The sequence below is a fragment of the Volvox carteri genome, assembly GCF_000143455.1.
Source record: "Volvox carteri f. nagariensis unplaced genomic scaffold VOLCAscaffold_5, whole genome shotgun sequence".
Taxonomy (NCBI): Eukaryota; Viridiplantae; Chlorophyta; class Chlorophyceae; order Chlamydomonadales; family Volvocaceae; genus Volvox; species Volvox carteri.
This window is the reverse complement of record NW_003307548.1, coordinates 447,901-465,670: the sequence shown is the minus strand read 5'-3', so window position 1 is coordinate 465,670 and position 17,770 is coordinate 447,901. Positions and strand designations below refer to the sequence as shown.

The 17,770-nt window shown below is 56.0% G+C and overlaps 3 protein-coding genes across 3 annotated transcripts; 2 read left to right on the top strand and 1 right to left on the bottom strand.

Moving 5' to 3' along the window:
- Positions 1-2,177: 2,177 nt before the first annotated feature.
- On the bottom strand, positions 2,178-5,471 carry alk4 (aurora like protein kinase; the record flags this gene model as incomplete). The annotated part of the gene is made up of 7 exons (XM_002947013.1): positions 2,178-3,077; positions 3,332-3,502; positions 3,789-3,859; positions 4,021-4,144; positions 4,547-4,778; positions 5,009-5,322; positions 5,409-5,471. 7 exons carry the CDS (start codon positions 5,469-5,471, stop codon positions 2,178-2,180), a joined length of 1,875 nt encoding a protein of 624 aa, XP_002947059.1.
- A 722-nt stretch (positions 5,472-6,193) lies between these two features.
- Positions 6,194-11,688, top strand: VOLCADRAFT_108909 (uncharacterized protein). Its single transcript, XM_002947154.1, has 10 exons — positions 6,194-6,476; positions 6,897-7,024; positions 7,760-7,859; positions 8,188-8,310; positions 8,584-8,636; positions 8,950-9,044; positions 9,524-9,623; positions 9,989-10,072; positions 10,370-10,441; positions 10,734-11,688. Exons 1-10 carry the CDS (start codon positions 6,284-6,286, stop codon positions 10,905-10,907), a joined length of 1,122 nt encoding a protein of 373 aa, XP_002947200.1. The 5' UTR covers positions 6,194-6,283; the 3' UTR covers positions 10,908-11,688.
- A 1,811-nt stretch (positions 11,689-13,499) lies between these two features.
- Positions 13,500-16,732, top strand: VOLCADRAFT_87309 (uncharacterized protein; the record flags this gene model as incomplete). Its single annotated transcript, XM_002947153.1, has 3 exons — positions 13,500-13,558; positions 15,636-16,282; positions 16,368-16,732. 3 exons carry the CDS (start codon positions 13,500-13,502, stop codon positions 16,730-16,732), a joined length of 1,071 nt encoding a protein of 356 aa, XP_002947199.1.
- Positions 16,733-17,770: the final 1,038 nt, after the last annotated feature.

The following is a 17,770-nucleotide window of genomic DNA, read 5'->3' as shown; positions in this document are numbered from 1 at the left end:
CCATCCGCGCCAGTGATGCTCCGGGCCCCCCACCATCCTCCATTGCCATCACACCGTTTAAGTTGCGGTTGACCAGGCTCTTGGTTTTGCCCAAGCCGCCCGTCGGGGTGTGAAACAGGCTCGAGGGATCTACCAGCTCGGCCTCGCGAGCCGCCAGTGCTGCACGGCCAATGCCAGGGACTTTGCCAGGGCGATGATAGATAGTCATGGACTGCTGCATCAGGTCCTCCCGCAGGCCGCTACCGCTGCTCTTGAACGACGAAGACAAGGAGCTCTCGCGCATCAGTGGCCGCGTCATCATCTCATCGGGCGTCATCATCCGAACGCGGGCAGTGGCGCGAGCGCCGCCCATGGCGGATGTCGGGCTCGCGCCGACAGCAGTGCCACCGCCGCGAATGGACATGCCGCCTGCGCTGCCCCCGGTGCTCCCTCCTCCGGGTGAGTCCAGCGGCGGATCGCTGCCGTACATTCCATTCGGCGACTGCGTACCCCCGGCGCTCAAAGGGTCCCGGGTCCATAGCTTGCTGAACACCCGTGCGCTGTTAGCACTGCCGGCAGGTGCGGTCATGAGTCCCCGATAAGAGCTGGACATGCGCAGCGCAAGCTCCTCCGGGGTCATGTCACCGTACTCGCCACTCATCAACTGCGGCAGCGGCATGGACGCCTGCTGCATCGCGGCGGCCGCAGCGCTCTGGGCGCTCGCGCCCTGACCCGCCTGGCTGACACTATTGCGACGGCTGTGGCTGGGGCTGTTCAGTCGGCTGCTAGGCCGTGGTGCCATCAACTGCGCCTGCAGAACGAGGATATAAATGTTTTTAGGAAAACAGGGCGCGTCAAAGGACGGGAGAGCCGCTTAGTGCGTGGGTACTCTAATTAACTCAGTGTACAAGTAGTAATCAAAGGGGCAGCATCGCGCACAACGGAAGAAACCGTCCGGGCAGAGAGCAGAAGGGATGAGCTAATCAGCTGGAAAACTGCAGAAGCGCGGGCTGCACCAGCTGCAGCGTCACCTACCGGAGCGACGGAAATCTCACCGGACACTAACGCCTCGATTTTGTCCCTGTCTCCCTACAAAGGCAGGCTGCACCAATAGCCCTACTATCACCCTTCCCTTAAGGCGCATCACCTGCAAGGGGCTGAGAAGCTGAGCCCCCACCGATACGGAGGGCGAGCGCGTGGGTGGCAGGAAGGAGTCGTCCGACAGCACTCCGCTGGCAGGCCGGTGGCAGCCTCCCGGCATTTCCGGGGTGGGTGGCTTTGGACTTACGGGTGGGGCGGGCATGTGCATCATGCGCGTTGAGGATCCCGACAGGGCCACAGCGCCAATGTTGACCGGCGGCACCATAGCGGCCACACGCAGCCGGGGTGGCACAATTGCGGCGCCTTGGCCCGGCGGCATGCCGCCAGCACCACCTAAACCGCCGCCACTGTGCGCCTGAGCACCCTGAGCGTACGACGGTGGATTCGTGCGACTCGCCATGGGCGTCCCCCCCGGAACTGTCCCGTTGGGAGCCCGCGCGGTAGACGGTGAGACGGGCATGTGGTCAGTGCTGGAAGCGCCACCAGCCGACACGTCGCTCATCGCCTCCGTCGGGTCCAGAGCTAACGGCGGCACCGGCCGGCTGGTGCTAGTGCTGGCCGTATGACTGCTGGTACTGGCCATGTGGCTATGACCTTGGGAAACGGCATGGGTCAAGCCGCGCAAGCCCTGCAGGCTGCCTGCAGGGGCCCCGCCCTGTAAGGAGGGGGTTCGGCAGCAGATAGGCAAGAAGGTTTGAAAGGGGATGTGCAAAACTTTGGTTGATTAAGGTTGACAGATAGCAAATAGGAGTGCCGGCGGTAGGCTGGAAACTAGGTGAAAATGCTTGAGGAGAGATGATATGCCTTGCCCATGCGTCCTGGTGTAATCCTAGGAAAGACGCTACCCGCAGCGGAAAACACGCAGCGAACTAGGCAGAAGCCATACATACCCTCCCGCCTCGTGGATACCCCTACCGTATGCCGCGCAGTGTGGGAGGGTCCTCCTTACTTATAGCTACGCAGAGCTTTCAATGCAGAACACCATTTGGCCCCGATGGTTCCAATCGGGCCCTGATCGCTGGTCCCGTAACCGGCATTCGGGCTGGCCAGGCCAATCTTACTGCTTTCTTACGGCGAACCCAGCTACATGGAGCGCTTCAGGCACTCACCGAATGTATTTGTAATGAACGGGCCGCCCCACTGCTGCTGGCACTGGCGTTGCTGCCCATGCTAGGGTTCTGGCTCTGGCTGGGAGAGCGATCCATGTCCGTGGGACCGTTGTTAGCGCCGCCACGGTTTCCAGCGCCGCCGGCACTGGCCGCACCACTGCCGCCGCTGTATAGCGACGCCGACGACGTCACGCCAGGCGGTTGCGGAATAGAGCTTTCAAACGCCCGTGCCGATGGATCCGATATAGAATCATGAATTCGCCCAACTTCGGCACCTGAGCCCGTAATAGTGGCGTCCTGTGACCCCTGAGACGGCTTTTCATGCAAGCTGACGCTCTGCTTTAGTGCCATGTTGGGTGAAAGCGCCTGCGGACGCGCAGCTGATCCAGACTGCGGTGGCTGCTGCTGGTGCTGCTGCTGCGAGTGAAGGTGGGACTGAGCTTGCAATTGGGAATGCGAGATATTCCCATGCGGGGCCCCCTGCCTGAAGGCGCCGCTATCCGCCGTGGATTGTTGCTGAGCTGACAGAGTCGTCGCAGACAACGCACTGGCCGGCGGTGCGGGGACGGGCATGAACAGGCGGCCGCCGGTGCCCATGGACATGCCCATGCCTGAACTCGCTGCCCCTGTTGACCCTGCCGCCACCATACCGGACGCCGAGATGGAGACGTGGTGCTGCGAGTGCGGCACCAGCATGCCATTAGTAGAGGTGCTGGTGGCGGGATCCCGAGGCCCCGTGTCGCCGTTGGTGTGCGACACGCTGTTGCGCAGTCGCGACGGCCCCGGCGTGGACGTGGACACCTGAGTGGGCTGTAGGTGGCGCATCATGTAGGGCTGTACCCAGGAGTGCTGCATTAGCTCGAAGACGGTGGGCCGTTGGGAGGCGTTCTGGGGTCCGGCGAACGCATCGGGTTGAAACAGTGTCTCAGGGAAGGGTTTGCGATGAGAGCAGGGAAGCAAGCACTTGAGATTACGGAATAAACCTTTCCGTTCAACTCGACTTTTGCTGCACCGGCAAACGCTCCGCCAATTCACTGTTTGTCGCACGTCCTTTTGTGAGCCCGCCTCGATCTCCCATCACAGCCACTGGGTTGCTTTGTATAGAAGCCATTACCTTGGGGTGCATCTTCCACAACACATACCTTGCACAGCGCCAGCCCAATAAACTTTTTAGCGTCCTCCGCCATCCAGCTCGGGAACTTGGGTTCCTTATACATAATGTGCTCGTAGGTAGCGGCTCGGCTCTCTTGCTCAAAGGGCGGATAGCCCACCAGCAGCTCGTACGCCAGGATACCTACAGCCCAGGAGTCCACCTACGGAAGAACAGAGGAACGATGGCGGGAAGGGGAAATACTGATCTGGAGCAGGTCCGGAAATGCCACCCTTATGGACGCCACCAGCGGAAACGATGAGATCAGGCGTACCGCCAGCAACCATGCGGCACGAAAAAGGCCTCGCTCATGAACAAAACACCTGTTTTTCCGCCATCTCGGGGCTAAGACCGACATGATAAACCCTCCCGTGTGAACCGGCATTCCACCGACATCAATCGGTCTCACCCCTCTTAAGTCTCACCTGTGCCGTATAACCCAGCAACACCTTGTCTTTGTTCTCCTCGGGACGTCGCTTATCCGGACACACCAGCACCTCCGGGGCCATGTAGTCCAGCGCTGAGGAGATGGACACGATAAGAAACGCGTAACCGTAAAGCGCTCGGAAATTCACACTTATGGACATACCTCAGGCATACACCAGCCCCCTCAAGCTTACGGTCGTCGCCCCCGTCCCCTGTTCGCACATCGCCAAACTCCAGCATACGCTTCATACTTACTTCCAGCTCTCGTCACGGGTCGTTCGTGGTTTATATTGATGGAAAGCCCGAAGTCCGCCACCTTGATGGCCTTGTTTGGCCCCAATAGGATGTTTTCCGGCTTGATGTCTCGGTGGATAATGCCCTGTAAGGACCAGAAGACCGGGGTTGGAGTCTTGACCGTGTGGTAATCGGACTGCTGACATTTGCCGCATTTCGAATGCCACGCCTGTAACCCTTTTCAACGCCCAAGTCCATTGCCGCCCGCCTCTGAGGGCTTCACTCCGAATTAAACCCTCTTTCATCACGACCTGCAAGCTCAGGACCACTGCCCTCCCCTGAAACTCCCAGTCCATCCTTGTTTCCATCTTTTACCTATGCTGACAGTCACCCCTGCATACGCTAGCGAGTACTGTTAAGGTTACTTACACCTAGAGCCTAGGCGCTGTTTCAGTCCTGTGATTAATACGAGGCTGACGGACCAATCCTGTCCTATTGCGCTTGCCCGTTCACCCGTCCGCCATGCAGCCAGCCTACGGATACGCACCTGGTTATGGAGGTATGCTAGTGCGGACAAGAACGGCACAATAACATCGCGCACGGCATATTTCTCCTTTAGCTGGCCGCCTCCTTTCTTCAGGTCCTCAAACAGGTCTCCACACACCGCAAACTCCTGCACCATGTAGACGTGCTTTTCGTCCTCAAAAGCCGCGAATAAGTGGATGATGTTCTCGTGGTGCAAATTTATGTGCAACCGGACTTCGCGCTCCACTTGGTATCTGCAGGCATCCCGGGTGCGGAAGGACGGTTTGCGAATAAAAGCTCCAGGAGTGGGTTTGGACATCCTGCCATAGGAGCATGCGGCTTGGGAGGGAACATGAGGGCAATCGGGTGCAGATTTTGAAAGTGGCTATCGCGTGGCAGTGGTCGGCATGATCGACCGGCTGCATCGTTGGCCCAGGACAAGTCATAACTTCACCCTTCCCTATTCCCCTCCGTGCCAACGTACCGGTTCAGCACGCTGAGCTTTCGCTTCCTGTACAACTTAAGGGCGACTTGCACGCCACTTATCTTGTCAGTTGCCATATAGAGCAGGGAAGTCTTCCCGCGGTACAACTCCTTATGGAGTTCAAATTGCTCAACGTGCCTGCGTGCAAGCGTTACACTCTGACCGCTTCCTAAGGTGTTGGTTAAGGAGGCAAGCTTCGAGTTCGTCCTACCATTCGCCGCTGCGAGCCATAGCCGGTGGGAGGTTTGGCGATGTACATATTGTACGTTGTTCTGGTCCCTCCGAGACGTAGATGCCGTCGTTTGGCCGGAAAACTGCAGCGACACAGTGAACAAACAGCACGCCAACGTCTACGTCCGCAGCAGCCCTTGTAGATACACGATCATTGGCCTTTACTTACAGTGCATATTTGCAGGATTAACTGCAGGCGATGGCTCGCCGCCATCGTCCGGCCCTCGAGCATCCTGAGTGGCCATGCTGCCCTGTGCAGCGCCACAGCGCTGTCACCTCCAGAGGATGAGCGGCCGCTCTCCGGCTGTATAGCTAAAGATATTCATGCCAGAAACTTCTATCCATCCTACGACGTGCTGAGCTCAAAAGAGCATGAAACGGAGGAAAGTGGGGCAGGAAGAGGGTAACCCCACTGCATAGGCACGCAGATGCACAGCAAGGACGATACGCGCATGAAGAAAAATGCCAGTTTGCAGGGAGTTGGGCCTGCCAGCAGGACTCCGCAAGCTGCAAGGGGTCACGACGCTGATACCAGAAACATTTGCACCTACCTGACTTTAAATCTAGGAGAAAATCGCTTCGCCAGCCCCTAGGCCTACACAGTTTGTGCCGCGCGTCCAGTTCGCTTACTGCCGAGCCGTCACCCGCACGCCATAGAATGCAACAGGCCGATGCTTTTTTAGTATCGCCATATAAGGCCAATAATACGAAGCTCTACGGAGCAATCACCGATGCTAGCGAGCGCAGCTGGACCTGTCCTTGAGATGGGAAAGAATTAATAATACTGCATATCTAAACAATAACTTGCCGCTGTTTTACATAACATCTACCGATAGAACTGACCTATCCATCGAAGATTTTCGTTGGTCAGGACTTCCTTGTACGCCACTGTCCCGTACACGGGAAAGGCAAATATCCATTGTGCCCAGTTGGAACGGTGAGCAATATGTGCTTAACTGCAGCTAAAAGCGAACACGTTTTGACGTCCAGGGAAACCGGAAGAGCAGCCGTAATGAACTCTCACAAAGGACGGCGCAAGACAACATGCTAAAGTTCAAGGGTTGTCAGCACTTTAGGCAACGCTTGGTCTGCGCAACTTTGTCCGGTCGTGCCATTCGGATTGATGACATCCGCGCCGCCGACCCTGAGAGTCCAGGGCTTCGCGATTTTGAGGCATCGTTCCTGCGCTTGCTAGAAAAGCTTACGAACGGCTGTGTAGTGGAAATAAATGAGACAGGTGAACGATTGTCTCCATTGAATGCAGCACTGGGGCTTTGGGCACTTGTAGGTTTTTCTCAAATCCTTGTCCCTTTTCGCCCAGTCACGACGAGAAACAACATAGATACTCGGGATTAGCCACTTGAAGCTGGACTGATTCATAATTCACTCCGCTACCCGTACCTTCCTTGTAGCTAGGAGTTCGAAACGCAGTTTCCTCGCAAACGTTGGGCCTTTTGATCGCCCCGACCGTTGTCCCTTGTGGCGTTGACTCTGTCTTGGACATATGATACATGATCGGCACTTTGCTCCCAACCACAAGTCTCTCATCGCGTGCTTCCTATACCCGGACACCACACGCCTTCTGTGGACTCCTAGACAACTAAACTGTGTGGTTCTCCTTCCTTGCAAACCCCGTCGCCGCTGCATCCCGTCTCAGGCACCTCCCTGCGCTACCGACCGGGCGTGGTGGTGTGCGGCGCCGGGCTGAGCCATGACTGCGGCACCTCCCGCAGCATCGGCTATTTTCTTGAGCCACTGCTGGTGCTTGGGCTTTACGGGAAGAAGGTACGGATAAAATTGTGTATCAATACACTGAGCCGATTGCTTTCGCGGCTCTCCGTGGCTCGGTCACGTCATGGCCCTGGGCTTACCAGCTCACCGTAAACCACTACTTACTATTTTAGAAAGTTTTCCATCCTGCGGCGGCACCTGTAGCGCCCGTGTGTGGCGTGACGCTATCAGATCACCCACCGGGCTATCACAGCTCCGGTGCTGCATAGGGATGGGGAGGGGAAGTGGTCGGTTTGTGCGCCACGTCTTGCCATTGGGCTGGCAGGTTAAGGTTGCTCCGAGAGCAGCAGGATTTATAAAATCCATCACGTACATCTGGGGGATGCCAGCGGGGGATACGAGGGTTCGGGTCGGCCGTAATGGGCTCGCGTGGGGGCTCTCCTGCAGCGGCTGCCTGCGCGGCTGCTGTACAGGGAAATACAGTCTATTAGTGAGTGGCAGCTTTAAGGGTTACCATCATCAATGGGTAAGGCCACAGCTACAGGGCTGGGCCCGGGACACGGCGGCGCCTGAAAGGGAAATATTCCCTTTCCGACCCACTCCTGGCCTACCTTGGCTACCGCACCGTGGGGTTAACCAGGTTGACCCACTTGAGAGCTGCCAGCCATTGCACACCACATTATCCGCGTCGTAATGAGTCCTTTGGACTCACTACTAAGTGGGAAGACTTGAGACTGTCATAGGGGCATGCGGGGCCTCCCAAATGCCCTCGCCTCTTCCTTGCCGCAGCTGCTATCGATAACCCTCCGGGGCGTTACCAACGACGAGACGGATCCGGGTGTCGACACCTTCCGCACTGTGACGCTGCCGCTCCTGCGCAAGACGCTGGGTAAGGATTTTGCAAGGACCGTGGCTCCGGAACCACGGGAAAACGTTTTTGCCTGCGGCTGCTGTTTCTGCCTAGCCATATTTTGCCATGATCGCGGGGCACTGATTATAGCAGTGCCCCGGTAAGGGCCATGATCGCGAAGACAGATTTTCGCGTGCCAGCCAGTTGATTGCCCAAACTGTTACAACGACTCGCAGCGAAGTCTTGAAGCGCTCTGTTGGAACCAGGAGGGATGTGGAAGTCAACTTGGCACTACAGTCATATGCGTGTGTGCTACGCCTCATCCACGTCTATTGAATCCTCGTCCACCTGCCGGCCATGTCTCCAGGTCTGGATGACGGTTTAGAGCTGCGGGTGGTGTCGCGGGGAGCAGCTCCCAGTGGCGGGGGTGAGGTGGTGCTCCGGTTGCCGCTGGTCAAGCAGCTGGGGCCCATCAAGATGGAGGATGAGGGTAGGGAGGGAGGGAGGGAGGGAGGGAGGGAAGCGGGTGGGAACTGGAAGAGGAGGGGATGAGGCAAGGACGGATGGTGCGGAACGCAGGTACCGACGGAATGGTGCTTGGGGTTCAGTTCGATGTTACATTATGCTTTAGCTGCATAGATTTTGTGGCGGATGGTGGCGCATTGGATCTTGACACAAAAGGCCGTGGACTGGTTTTACGAGGCGTTTGTCTGCATCCCGTCCGCAAGTCACGTGGCTTCCCCTTCATATCTCTCTCCCGTAGGCATGGTGAAGCGAATACGCGGGGTCGCATACAGCATGAAGGTCTCACCCCAGGTGCGCGCCGCGGGACGTGCACAGAAAATGTGTACGGCGATGGTACAAGGCAGACAATTCTGCTGTAGAGTGGAGCAGGCCGGAATGCATGGTTCACGTGATCAGCTTGCCCGAGCTGGCGATGAAGCCTGCTACGTCCGTCGTCCTTGCAGCTCTCTACCGGGCAGCTATTTCAGTTCCGCAATTTGTTTGTAGGATCCCCACCGCAACGGCTGTAGTGACTGGGACTGCTGCTGCGGCTGTCGTTTAACTTGATTGGCCAATGGCTCTGCTGCTGGTGCTGCTGCTGTTACCCGTGGTATGCCCTGGTTAGGTGACGAACCGCATGGTGGACGGGGCGCGTGGTGTACTCAACGCTCTCCTCGCTGATGTGTACGTCTTCACGGACGCCACAAGTGGGGCAGCTAGGTGCGCTAGGGGTGGGGAAGGAGGGGAGCGTGGCTTTGAGCATTGTGCGAGATGATGTCACCGGCCAGGGTCCCACTCTCACAGCTGGTGGGGAGCCATCAGGTGAATGAGCTCATGAAGACGCTCTGCTTGGCTGGGAGTCCGTGGGAATTCGTTTAGATTTGCTCCAACATAATCGAGAACTTTGGGGAGCGGATGGATGCAATTGTGTCTTGAAGAAGAAAGCATCGTGCAGTGCGCACCGGGATTGAACTGGTGGGAGCTTTTGACGGCGCCGTCGAGTGCCGTGACCACGTGCATAGCGAAGGTCATGCTGATGGGCGCCGTTGTGTGGCTGCCGTTTACCCTGGCCCTTGGGCTCGCCTGCCGCCCCGTATCCGGTACCCTTCGCGGCTGAGCTGCGAAGTAATACCTGGCCGAGCCTTTTCTCACACAGCCTTCACACCCAGTCAAACCAACCTCCTGCACTTGCAATGCAGTGGCAAGAGCCCGGGCTACGGCATCACGCTGGTGGCGGAAACCACTTCTGGTTGCCTCCTCAGCGCGGAGTCATGTTACGCAGCGAGGAGGAGCGAAGAGGTGGGGACATGTGGAGGGCTGTGGGCGTAACTGGGCGCACCTACCGTTGCATTTCCTTGCTATTTTTGCTTACTTACTGGGGTGGATGGGGACGCGAAGGTGCCGAGAATAGATAAGACGTGTTATGTGGATTTCACCAGGTTGATTTGGGGGCCCGGCTAGGTCAGAGCGGCCTTTGGGTTGTTAAAGAGAAAGCGTGTGGAGAACGGAATGCTGCCTGAGCTGTGAAGGGAGGGTTTTGCGGGACGTGAAGCAGCAGACGGAGGAGTCTTGACTGGCGGTAAGCTATACACGCGGCATGGCTTATGCGCATTTTGCGTTGTTTCGTGCAAACGGGCGGCCCTTGCTTACCTCCTGCTTGGCAGTCGGCGGTTGAAATGGTGGAGCAACATCAGCAACAAGTTCCGGAGGACATTGGCACCATGGCAGCCCACCTACTGCTGGAGGAGGTGCGGCCGTGTGGGGAGGGGAAGGGGGGTGATGCAGGACGCCTCGGAAAGAATCAGAGACGATACACAAATGGGGGGGGAAGACGCTTGCGAACGGGTCTTGCTTATGGGAGTGATCGCGGAAGGGCTGGGGAGGAAGGATGGAGGGCGGTGTTCTGTTGCCTTGCAACTGCTTTGCCACCTGTCAGATAATATGTCTTCTGGCGACGTTGTTTGCATTGGAAAATTGCATATACCAGTGTCTGGTGCATCTGGTGGTTTAGTCCCCGTGTGCAATCGGGCCATGGCGTTGCGCAGGTTCGGCGCGGCGGTGTTGTGGATGGCGGTCATCAGGGTCTGCTGCTGTTGCTGTGTGCGCTTGGGCCCGAGGTAAGGCGGGGGGGAGGGATGGCACCTTGGCGCGGACTCTAAATCGTTAGGAAGAGATCAGGGACGGGGACGGAGGAGGGCGCATACGGAGGACTCTTAAGCGTAAGTGTGCCGTGTGCCGGTTTTACCTCAGAATCAATTTCATTGCTAAGACCATATAAATCATAAAACGGGGCCCGGATGCCAACCGGCGGCGTGTGGATAAGCACAGGTTGGAGGCCACTATTTCCGATTTGCTTAGGGTTTCCTGACGGGATCCCTCTCTCCGCCCTGCCCTGCCACGTCCTCGCAGGAGGCGAATTCGGTGCGGCTGGGCCCCCTGACCCCTCACGCGGTGCGCACCCTGCGACACCTCCGCGATTTTTTCGGCGTGACATTTAGCTTACGGACGGAGCGCAGCTCCGGAACCATCTTTGCGACCTGTGTGGGTGCTAACGTGCGCAACGTAAGCCGCCGGGTTACATAATAATGGTCGCTAATGAACTCGGGATTTACGTGGCAAGAGCACCCGACGTGGCACACTGTAGTCCCGCTCGGCACGGCGAGGGCGCGGTTAGGCTGTGCGTGAGCTATGTGAGGATAGCACGCGGAAGCGGCCCCAGGCTAGGTGGTGTGGCACTGCAAAGCCAATGAGTATGCCAGTGGCAATGGCAGTGGCAATGACGTGACTTGGCTCGACAGGACTAGACGCCGCGCATGAGGGATGGACTGACAGTCCTTGGAAGGTGTCCTCAACGATCAGCGATGAGTACGGCAAACTTTGGGACCTCAAAGGATGGCGGCTTGCAAATGAGGTTTTTCTAAGCTCGGATGAATGCGCCTTCTTGGCGCAGTGCTTTTCGAGTGGTGTCTTCGATGGGTTGTCGAGGGTATAGAGTGGCGATGTGGCACAGTTCCTTCCCCTTTCTCTTAGCACGTCAGGCTAGATATTTTATTGTTGTATAACGAGGATATTGTAAGCTGAACGTAATGTGTTTCCTCCAACAATCTTTTGACACGTCGCGCATACTGATTCTGCTTGGTACGGTATCTCCGTTTAGGAAGTACAGGCAGGGTTTGCCCTAGGCCACCAGGAGGTCGCATGTTGTGCTATGGTGTTTCTCTTTTTTCCTGGTGTCTGGCCTGTACAACGTCGGTTTGCTCGAATGTGAAGGGATGGGCAACCCATGTCCACTGCTCGCGACCGAACCCTGCAGATGTTCCTGTGCACCTGCACGGTTACTTGGTAATTAAGAATTGCCTAGGCTTTGACGGATATATATGTCGCGCTGCATACCCACATGCCATGCCATGTCATATACCACCATCCTAGCTGCCTAACTTCGCGGTCTCCCTGCGTCTCCTTACAAGCAATTTTGCCAAATATGTCCGACATATTGGCAGAGTCTGCCAATTATCAACTCGTAGCTGCGGAAGGCTGTTTGTGCGGCTGTTTGTGCCTGCTGTAGCTCAAGGACCTTCACGGCGGATCACCGTCAGAACCAACTAACTCAAAAATCTTATTCCGTACGACATGAAGGTAACCACCGAAACTAGTCATTCGTGCACATATCAGTCAACGGCTTCGTCGCGCGTCATCAATAAAACTGGCGTCAGGACGTATCGCAGTGTGCGGTGTTATGTATGAGAAATATAAGCAAGGCTTTGGTAATAATTGTAGCTTAGATGCAGCAGGAGCGAAGCCTCTAAGCTAAGTTATGTTATGTACGGCAGCCGTATGGGTTGCAAAAATTTCGAATTTGCTATTCATCTGACAGCTCCATATACTAGGTTAGGCACTACTGGTAAGGCGCCACCATTGCCCCCGGGGGATCCCCGGATTGAGACTTGTCAAGGTCGAAAATTCTTCCGATGGTGGAAGGTATTGCGCCCCTAGTTGATGGACGGTGGAGACCTGGGGTAAAGCTAATCTGCGAGCCGATCAGGAATGGAATTGGGCCGCTGTCGACCCGGCAGATTCCGTTGGATGCTGGTGGTGGGTGCGGAACCTGAGCGATCCGCTGAGAAGTTGACAGAAGTTGACTAGGGTGACTGGATGAGGGTGCTCCGAAATACCGGGGAAAGCAGGGTTTCGCAGGGTACCTGCCAGGGGCGAAAATATACCCCCCTGTTTCACACACACACAAAGCTCCTTAGTTCCGGCATTCTGCCCACACTATTGGAGCTTATTGTTGATCTCACTTCTAATTCCAAGACCCTACCGACTACTTTCAAGACTCATCGACGCCCTACCACAACGATTCGACATCGCTGCGGACCGTAGGAAAGCACCAGGAGCCCCAGCACGAACGAACAATGATGGGTAAGAAGGCAAAGTCAACGGGAGATAATGTGGTCAACGCAAGAGCCGCCGAAGCAGCCGGTGAAGGGGGATCGGGCCAATTGCCGCCAGCCACTCAATGCGATCTAGAAGCCGCCTGGGAGCTTTTGAGCGGGAACATAGAATAGGCCACCCTGCAGCAGCTCTTGCTGGGCGTCTTGTCAGCCGCGCAGGGCCCCCCATAGCAATACCCACAATCTTCCACATGGCGCATGGGGGAGACATTCGTCTCCCCCATAGCAAATACCACAGCCCCCCACCCCACCCCGTAGCATTCCACCCCCATACTCCTATACCATTTTCCCCCTCCACCCCCTAGCATTACTCCCAATTGTCTATGTGGTTATGGGGGTAGAGAGCGAAATGGCCTCCACCATCCTATATCCCTTTAGTACTCTCTCAGTCGTTATGGTCTCACTTCGAGATAAAAAAGGGTTTGCGGACAGAATCGAGCCAACCAAAACACCTGATGCCAGCCCCACTTTTACAGCCTGCCTCCAAGCAACGCCCAACAACTTGTGCATCATGAGAGCATGCCGGTGCAGGTGTTGAGGGTAACAATTGTGCTGCCGGGTTATACAATGCGCGTACAATGGCACCAAAAGCCTCCTTCGCCTACAGCATGTGTGCACCGCCCAACACAATTAACGGCTCAAGCAGTGCAAAACACATCACCTGCCCCAGGCTGCCCACTCTAACTTCATTGTACAGAATGCTGGCGTGTGCAGCTGGCATGTCATGCAAGCTCTGCTGCAGCGTCTCCAGTGGCAGCGGCAAGGCGTAAGAAGAGTGGTCAGGTGTGTACGTGGTGTGTGCATCCTGGTCGTAGCAGACCACGTCCTGGCAGACCGTTAGTGGGAATTGGTGCACCCCACGGTGACGCTTAGGATTGGACGGGCCCGGGAACAGTCGTATGACGCGACACCCCCTCCACACACATCTATCTCACCTAGAAAGGTCACTCCTGAGGCATCTCGAGTTACCCTATTACGGACCACTCCCACAAGAGGTGGCGCATTGACGGGCACGGCGGAGAGTCAGATGCTGTGAAGGCAGCTGCGAAAGAGCGCAGGCGGCAGTCGGGTAGTGTAGTGGGGTATATCCGGGGGCTCCGGTACTGTCCAGTATGTCAGGAGAACCGGCACCACGACGAGGACGGAGCCGAGGGCACGTTTGTTCACTTCATGTGTGAGTGCGAGGTCACTGAGCTCCCCAAAATCTTCACGCCCGCTGAGCGCAAAGCTAGGGCGCAGGCTGCGGCGAAAGCCAAGCCCAAATACTTAAACAATAAATCAGGTACAAGTTATTGGGCCATGACAGCGCCTCTGGTTACATGGGGCTGTCCGGGCCGCGGTACGGGTCTCACCCCCTTACTAGGAACCTCTTAGGGCCGTTCCCGGCCAAAACAGTGTTATTGGGGGTATATGCGGGCAGCACCGGTCGGCCGCACTGCGACGCCATTCAGGCTTTTGCGCGCAGTGTTGGAATGTGTCCGGGAAGTGGCCCTGGTGGCCCGAATGGATGGGATTCACGCGCGGGAAACCAGATACCACAGCGGGGCAAAATCCTCCAAAGCAGCTACCGTTGATTTCACGAGGGTAAAATAATGCCGAACATTGCTGGGTCAGTGAACCATGGGTCTCTCTTACGTTGCGCCGTGGCAGTGAGGCACTTAGATGGTTCCGCCCCTCGGCAGCACATGTCCGGTAACAAAACATATGCCAAGTTCAAAGCTACACGATGCATCAACAGCAGATCCCGCAGCACTGTCCCCTGTCATCCCGCAGACGGCAGCCGTACCCCCACGGAATCGTTGGGTGCCAGCGCTCTTCAGTGTCGGCCTTGCATAGCTAGGACACCCCGTCTTCCAGCCATAGACCCTGAAGAGTGCCAGCTAGGACAGGGCCCTGCACGCGCCCATAAACACATGCTAGGACGCAGGCTCCCGCGATCACTTTGCTGACAACCGCATATTTCACATCTCCATGCTAGCCGCTGGCTGCTCGTACTGCGCTGTGGGGAGCAACCTAGTATACATGCATAATTTTTTCAGTTGCAAGAGGTGTTCTGGTCTTGCCTTCATTTGAGCTGGGCCTGTGAGTCATATCTCGGACAGAAGGCACTGGAGCAGAGGTCGGCAAATCCGGTGGGTCCTGCGGGTCCGTACCACAGTACCCGCAGCCGAAATTCGGGTTAAGGCCCCGGCTGCGGGACCCAAATGACCAAAATTCGACCAAAAGACGTGATTTGCAGCCTCTATTGCGGCCCGTAGGGCCGCGCGCTGGACGTGTCAAAGTCAGTAAAAGACGTCACGACCACCTCTACACAATTCTGTGACGGTTATCATTGATAAATTATTACATTTCTATCGTCTGTACCGATGGCTTGCAGCTGCCGCAGCACTTGACTTGGTCTTTGGCATACCAGATATTGGTCCCATGTGGCCTATCCCATACATAATCTTCAGCATATTGCTTGTATTTTCAGCATGCTTTCTAACTGCTGGCCGCGGCAAGTCGGCGGCATCTCGCCGGGGAACGAAGGAAACACGTGCGGTATTGCATCTTGTGCTGAATCTCCAGCGGTCGACAGCGCACGTTGGCCGGCATGCTGGCCGGTCGTAAAGCCACTGCTGAGCCCGCAGCAACAGATATTGAGGCGGAAGAGCCGTTACTTGGGCCATCGGGCAGCGCCGGTGAAGGTCCAGGTTTACTTTTCCCAGCACCACCACCTCCCAACTTCGGAAACGCCAGCACCGTGGCCCTTCCTCCACAGAAGAAAAGGCGCACTCAAGCCAACACCACCGCCACCGGTCCCACTCAGCAACCAGCACCTCTCCTGCCCGCCACCCCCAACACCACCGCCCCCGAACAGCAGCCGGCAACACTCCTGCCCGCCGCCACCCCCAATGCCAACTAACCCGCAACGGAAGCGCACCAAGTCCACCAACAAGATCGATGCTGTTGGTGTCCCCCCGGGGTTTGAGCGGCCTCATATTCCCAACGAGGACATTGTTTGGCTGACTGACGCTTGTGGTGGTGATTTCAAGAGCTGGGCCTATGCACTTCAGGGCTCGACGACGGTCATCTGCTTTTTTTGCGACACATATAAGAAGAGTAACGCCACCATTTCCCGCACGAACTGGGATCGCTCAGCTTACACCCGGCACGAGGCCTCCCACTCCCACAAAGCGGCTGTAGACCAGTATGCCCAGGATCATCATCAGCAGCAAACTAACAAGCACCTGGCCATGACCCAGGTTGCCGACAATGCCTTGTTGGCTCTGTTTGGTGGCGCATACATGGTCCTGTACCAAGCCATGCCTTTCACTCACTTCCCAGTGATCTGTGAATACATGGACTGGCTTAAAGTACCAAACATCACCACACTGTACAAAGATCCTCGAGCACTTGGGCGTATGGCAGCTTGCATTCACGACCACTTGGAAACAGAGCAAGCGTCGCGTATCGAGGCTGCCACTTTCATCGGCGTGCAGATGGACGAATCAACGTGCATCGCAGGTGCGCCTTGCCGTACATGTGTTAATAGTACAGCTGCGACCACCTGCCATATGGCTGTATTTACCAAAGCGTGTGCACAAGCCAGCGATGCACCACATTAATCTTATGATGCCTAAGCTCGCACGAAAGCAGCACCTGTTCTCGGAGATGTGGAAGCTCGCGCTGTTCTGTGTGCAAATTAAGCCCACGTCGGTCAATTGCGAGCGCGTCTTTTCCGCCCGTACCGTCATGAAGGGGGACCGGCGGACACGCTTGTCAGCTATCCGGCTTAACGAGAGTCTTTTCGTGAAGCTGAATACGTCGGGGTCTTTTAAGGAGGATGCAGTGTTGAAGGGGGCTATGGCCAAGTACAAGTCCTCCACTAGGATGCACCTCTACACGCACATCGCCGATAAGGTCGAGAATATCCTTCGCGACCCGCGCTTCAACCGCATGCGGTCGGCTTTGTGAGGATGGATAGCTCGGGGGGCGACACTAACTTCATGGCGCAAGAACTTGCCCGGCGACGACTTCCCCCCCTGTAAAACGATCAGTCTGCCATGTGTACGGAACGTGCAGCCCTGAAATGCTGTTTTTTGGCGCCGGAAGGCGCCCCAAAATTTTTTTTAGGTTTATTGACCGAAATTATGCCCTCCCGCAGCCGTAGAAACCGATTTGCCGACCTCTGCACTGGAGTAAAATAATTCTTCTTTACATACGTCGTTCTTTATTACTTCCTTTAAGACAAGTTTTCGCTAAGCATGGATGAACATGAACCCTGTCGATCCATATTACTGACGTAGCTAACTTCATCGTACGTAGCTAACTTCATCGTAGCTAACTTCTTCACCACCCATCTCTGCTAAGAAAATTTGGAAAGTTTTTATTTGGAAGCAAATCAATTTGAATTGTAAGCGTTGAAGGTCCCGGTTACCTGGATGGCGCGTGAACCGTTGTTCCGGTTAACGCTCTGCGTCTTTTACACCTTCAAGCTATGATTATCCTGGTTCATATAAGCTTAACGAAATTAAAATCATTGTATATCCATATACATGAGCCGGTAGGGCTCCGCTGCGAAAGCTGGGGCGACATTCACATCAACTAGCCAGTTTGAACGCTCTATGGTACCAACACTTCAGAGCCGCGCAATACCAGGATTGCTAAACATTCTACATGATGTGCAGTTGCAGTTCCATGAGCATCCCTGTCCCTTGTGGGGATCAGCTAGCGGAAACATTGCCCCTAAATCTAAGGGTTGCCATTCATGAATTCGCGGTCTTCGCCAACTGCAGCACAAACTTTCGCACTTAAACCTGTAATATGTACAAAATGACTGCCTGTTAACTTTACCAAGTTTATATACTTTAGGTTTTGGCAATTGGCCGGTACGTTTCGTTCAGATGTTACCCTGTCAGACCTGTGTCCCAAAGCTAGGCCCGTAGTCGGGCACCCTAACTACGAAGGCGATCAGGTGAACCACACAATAAAATCACACAAAACATCTGCAAC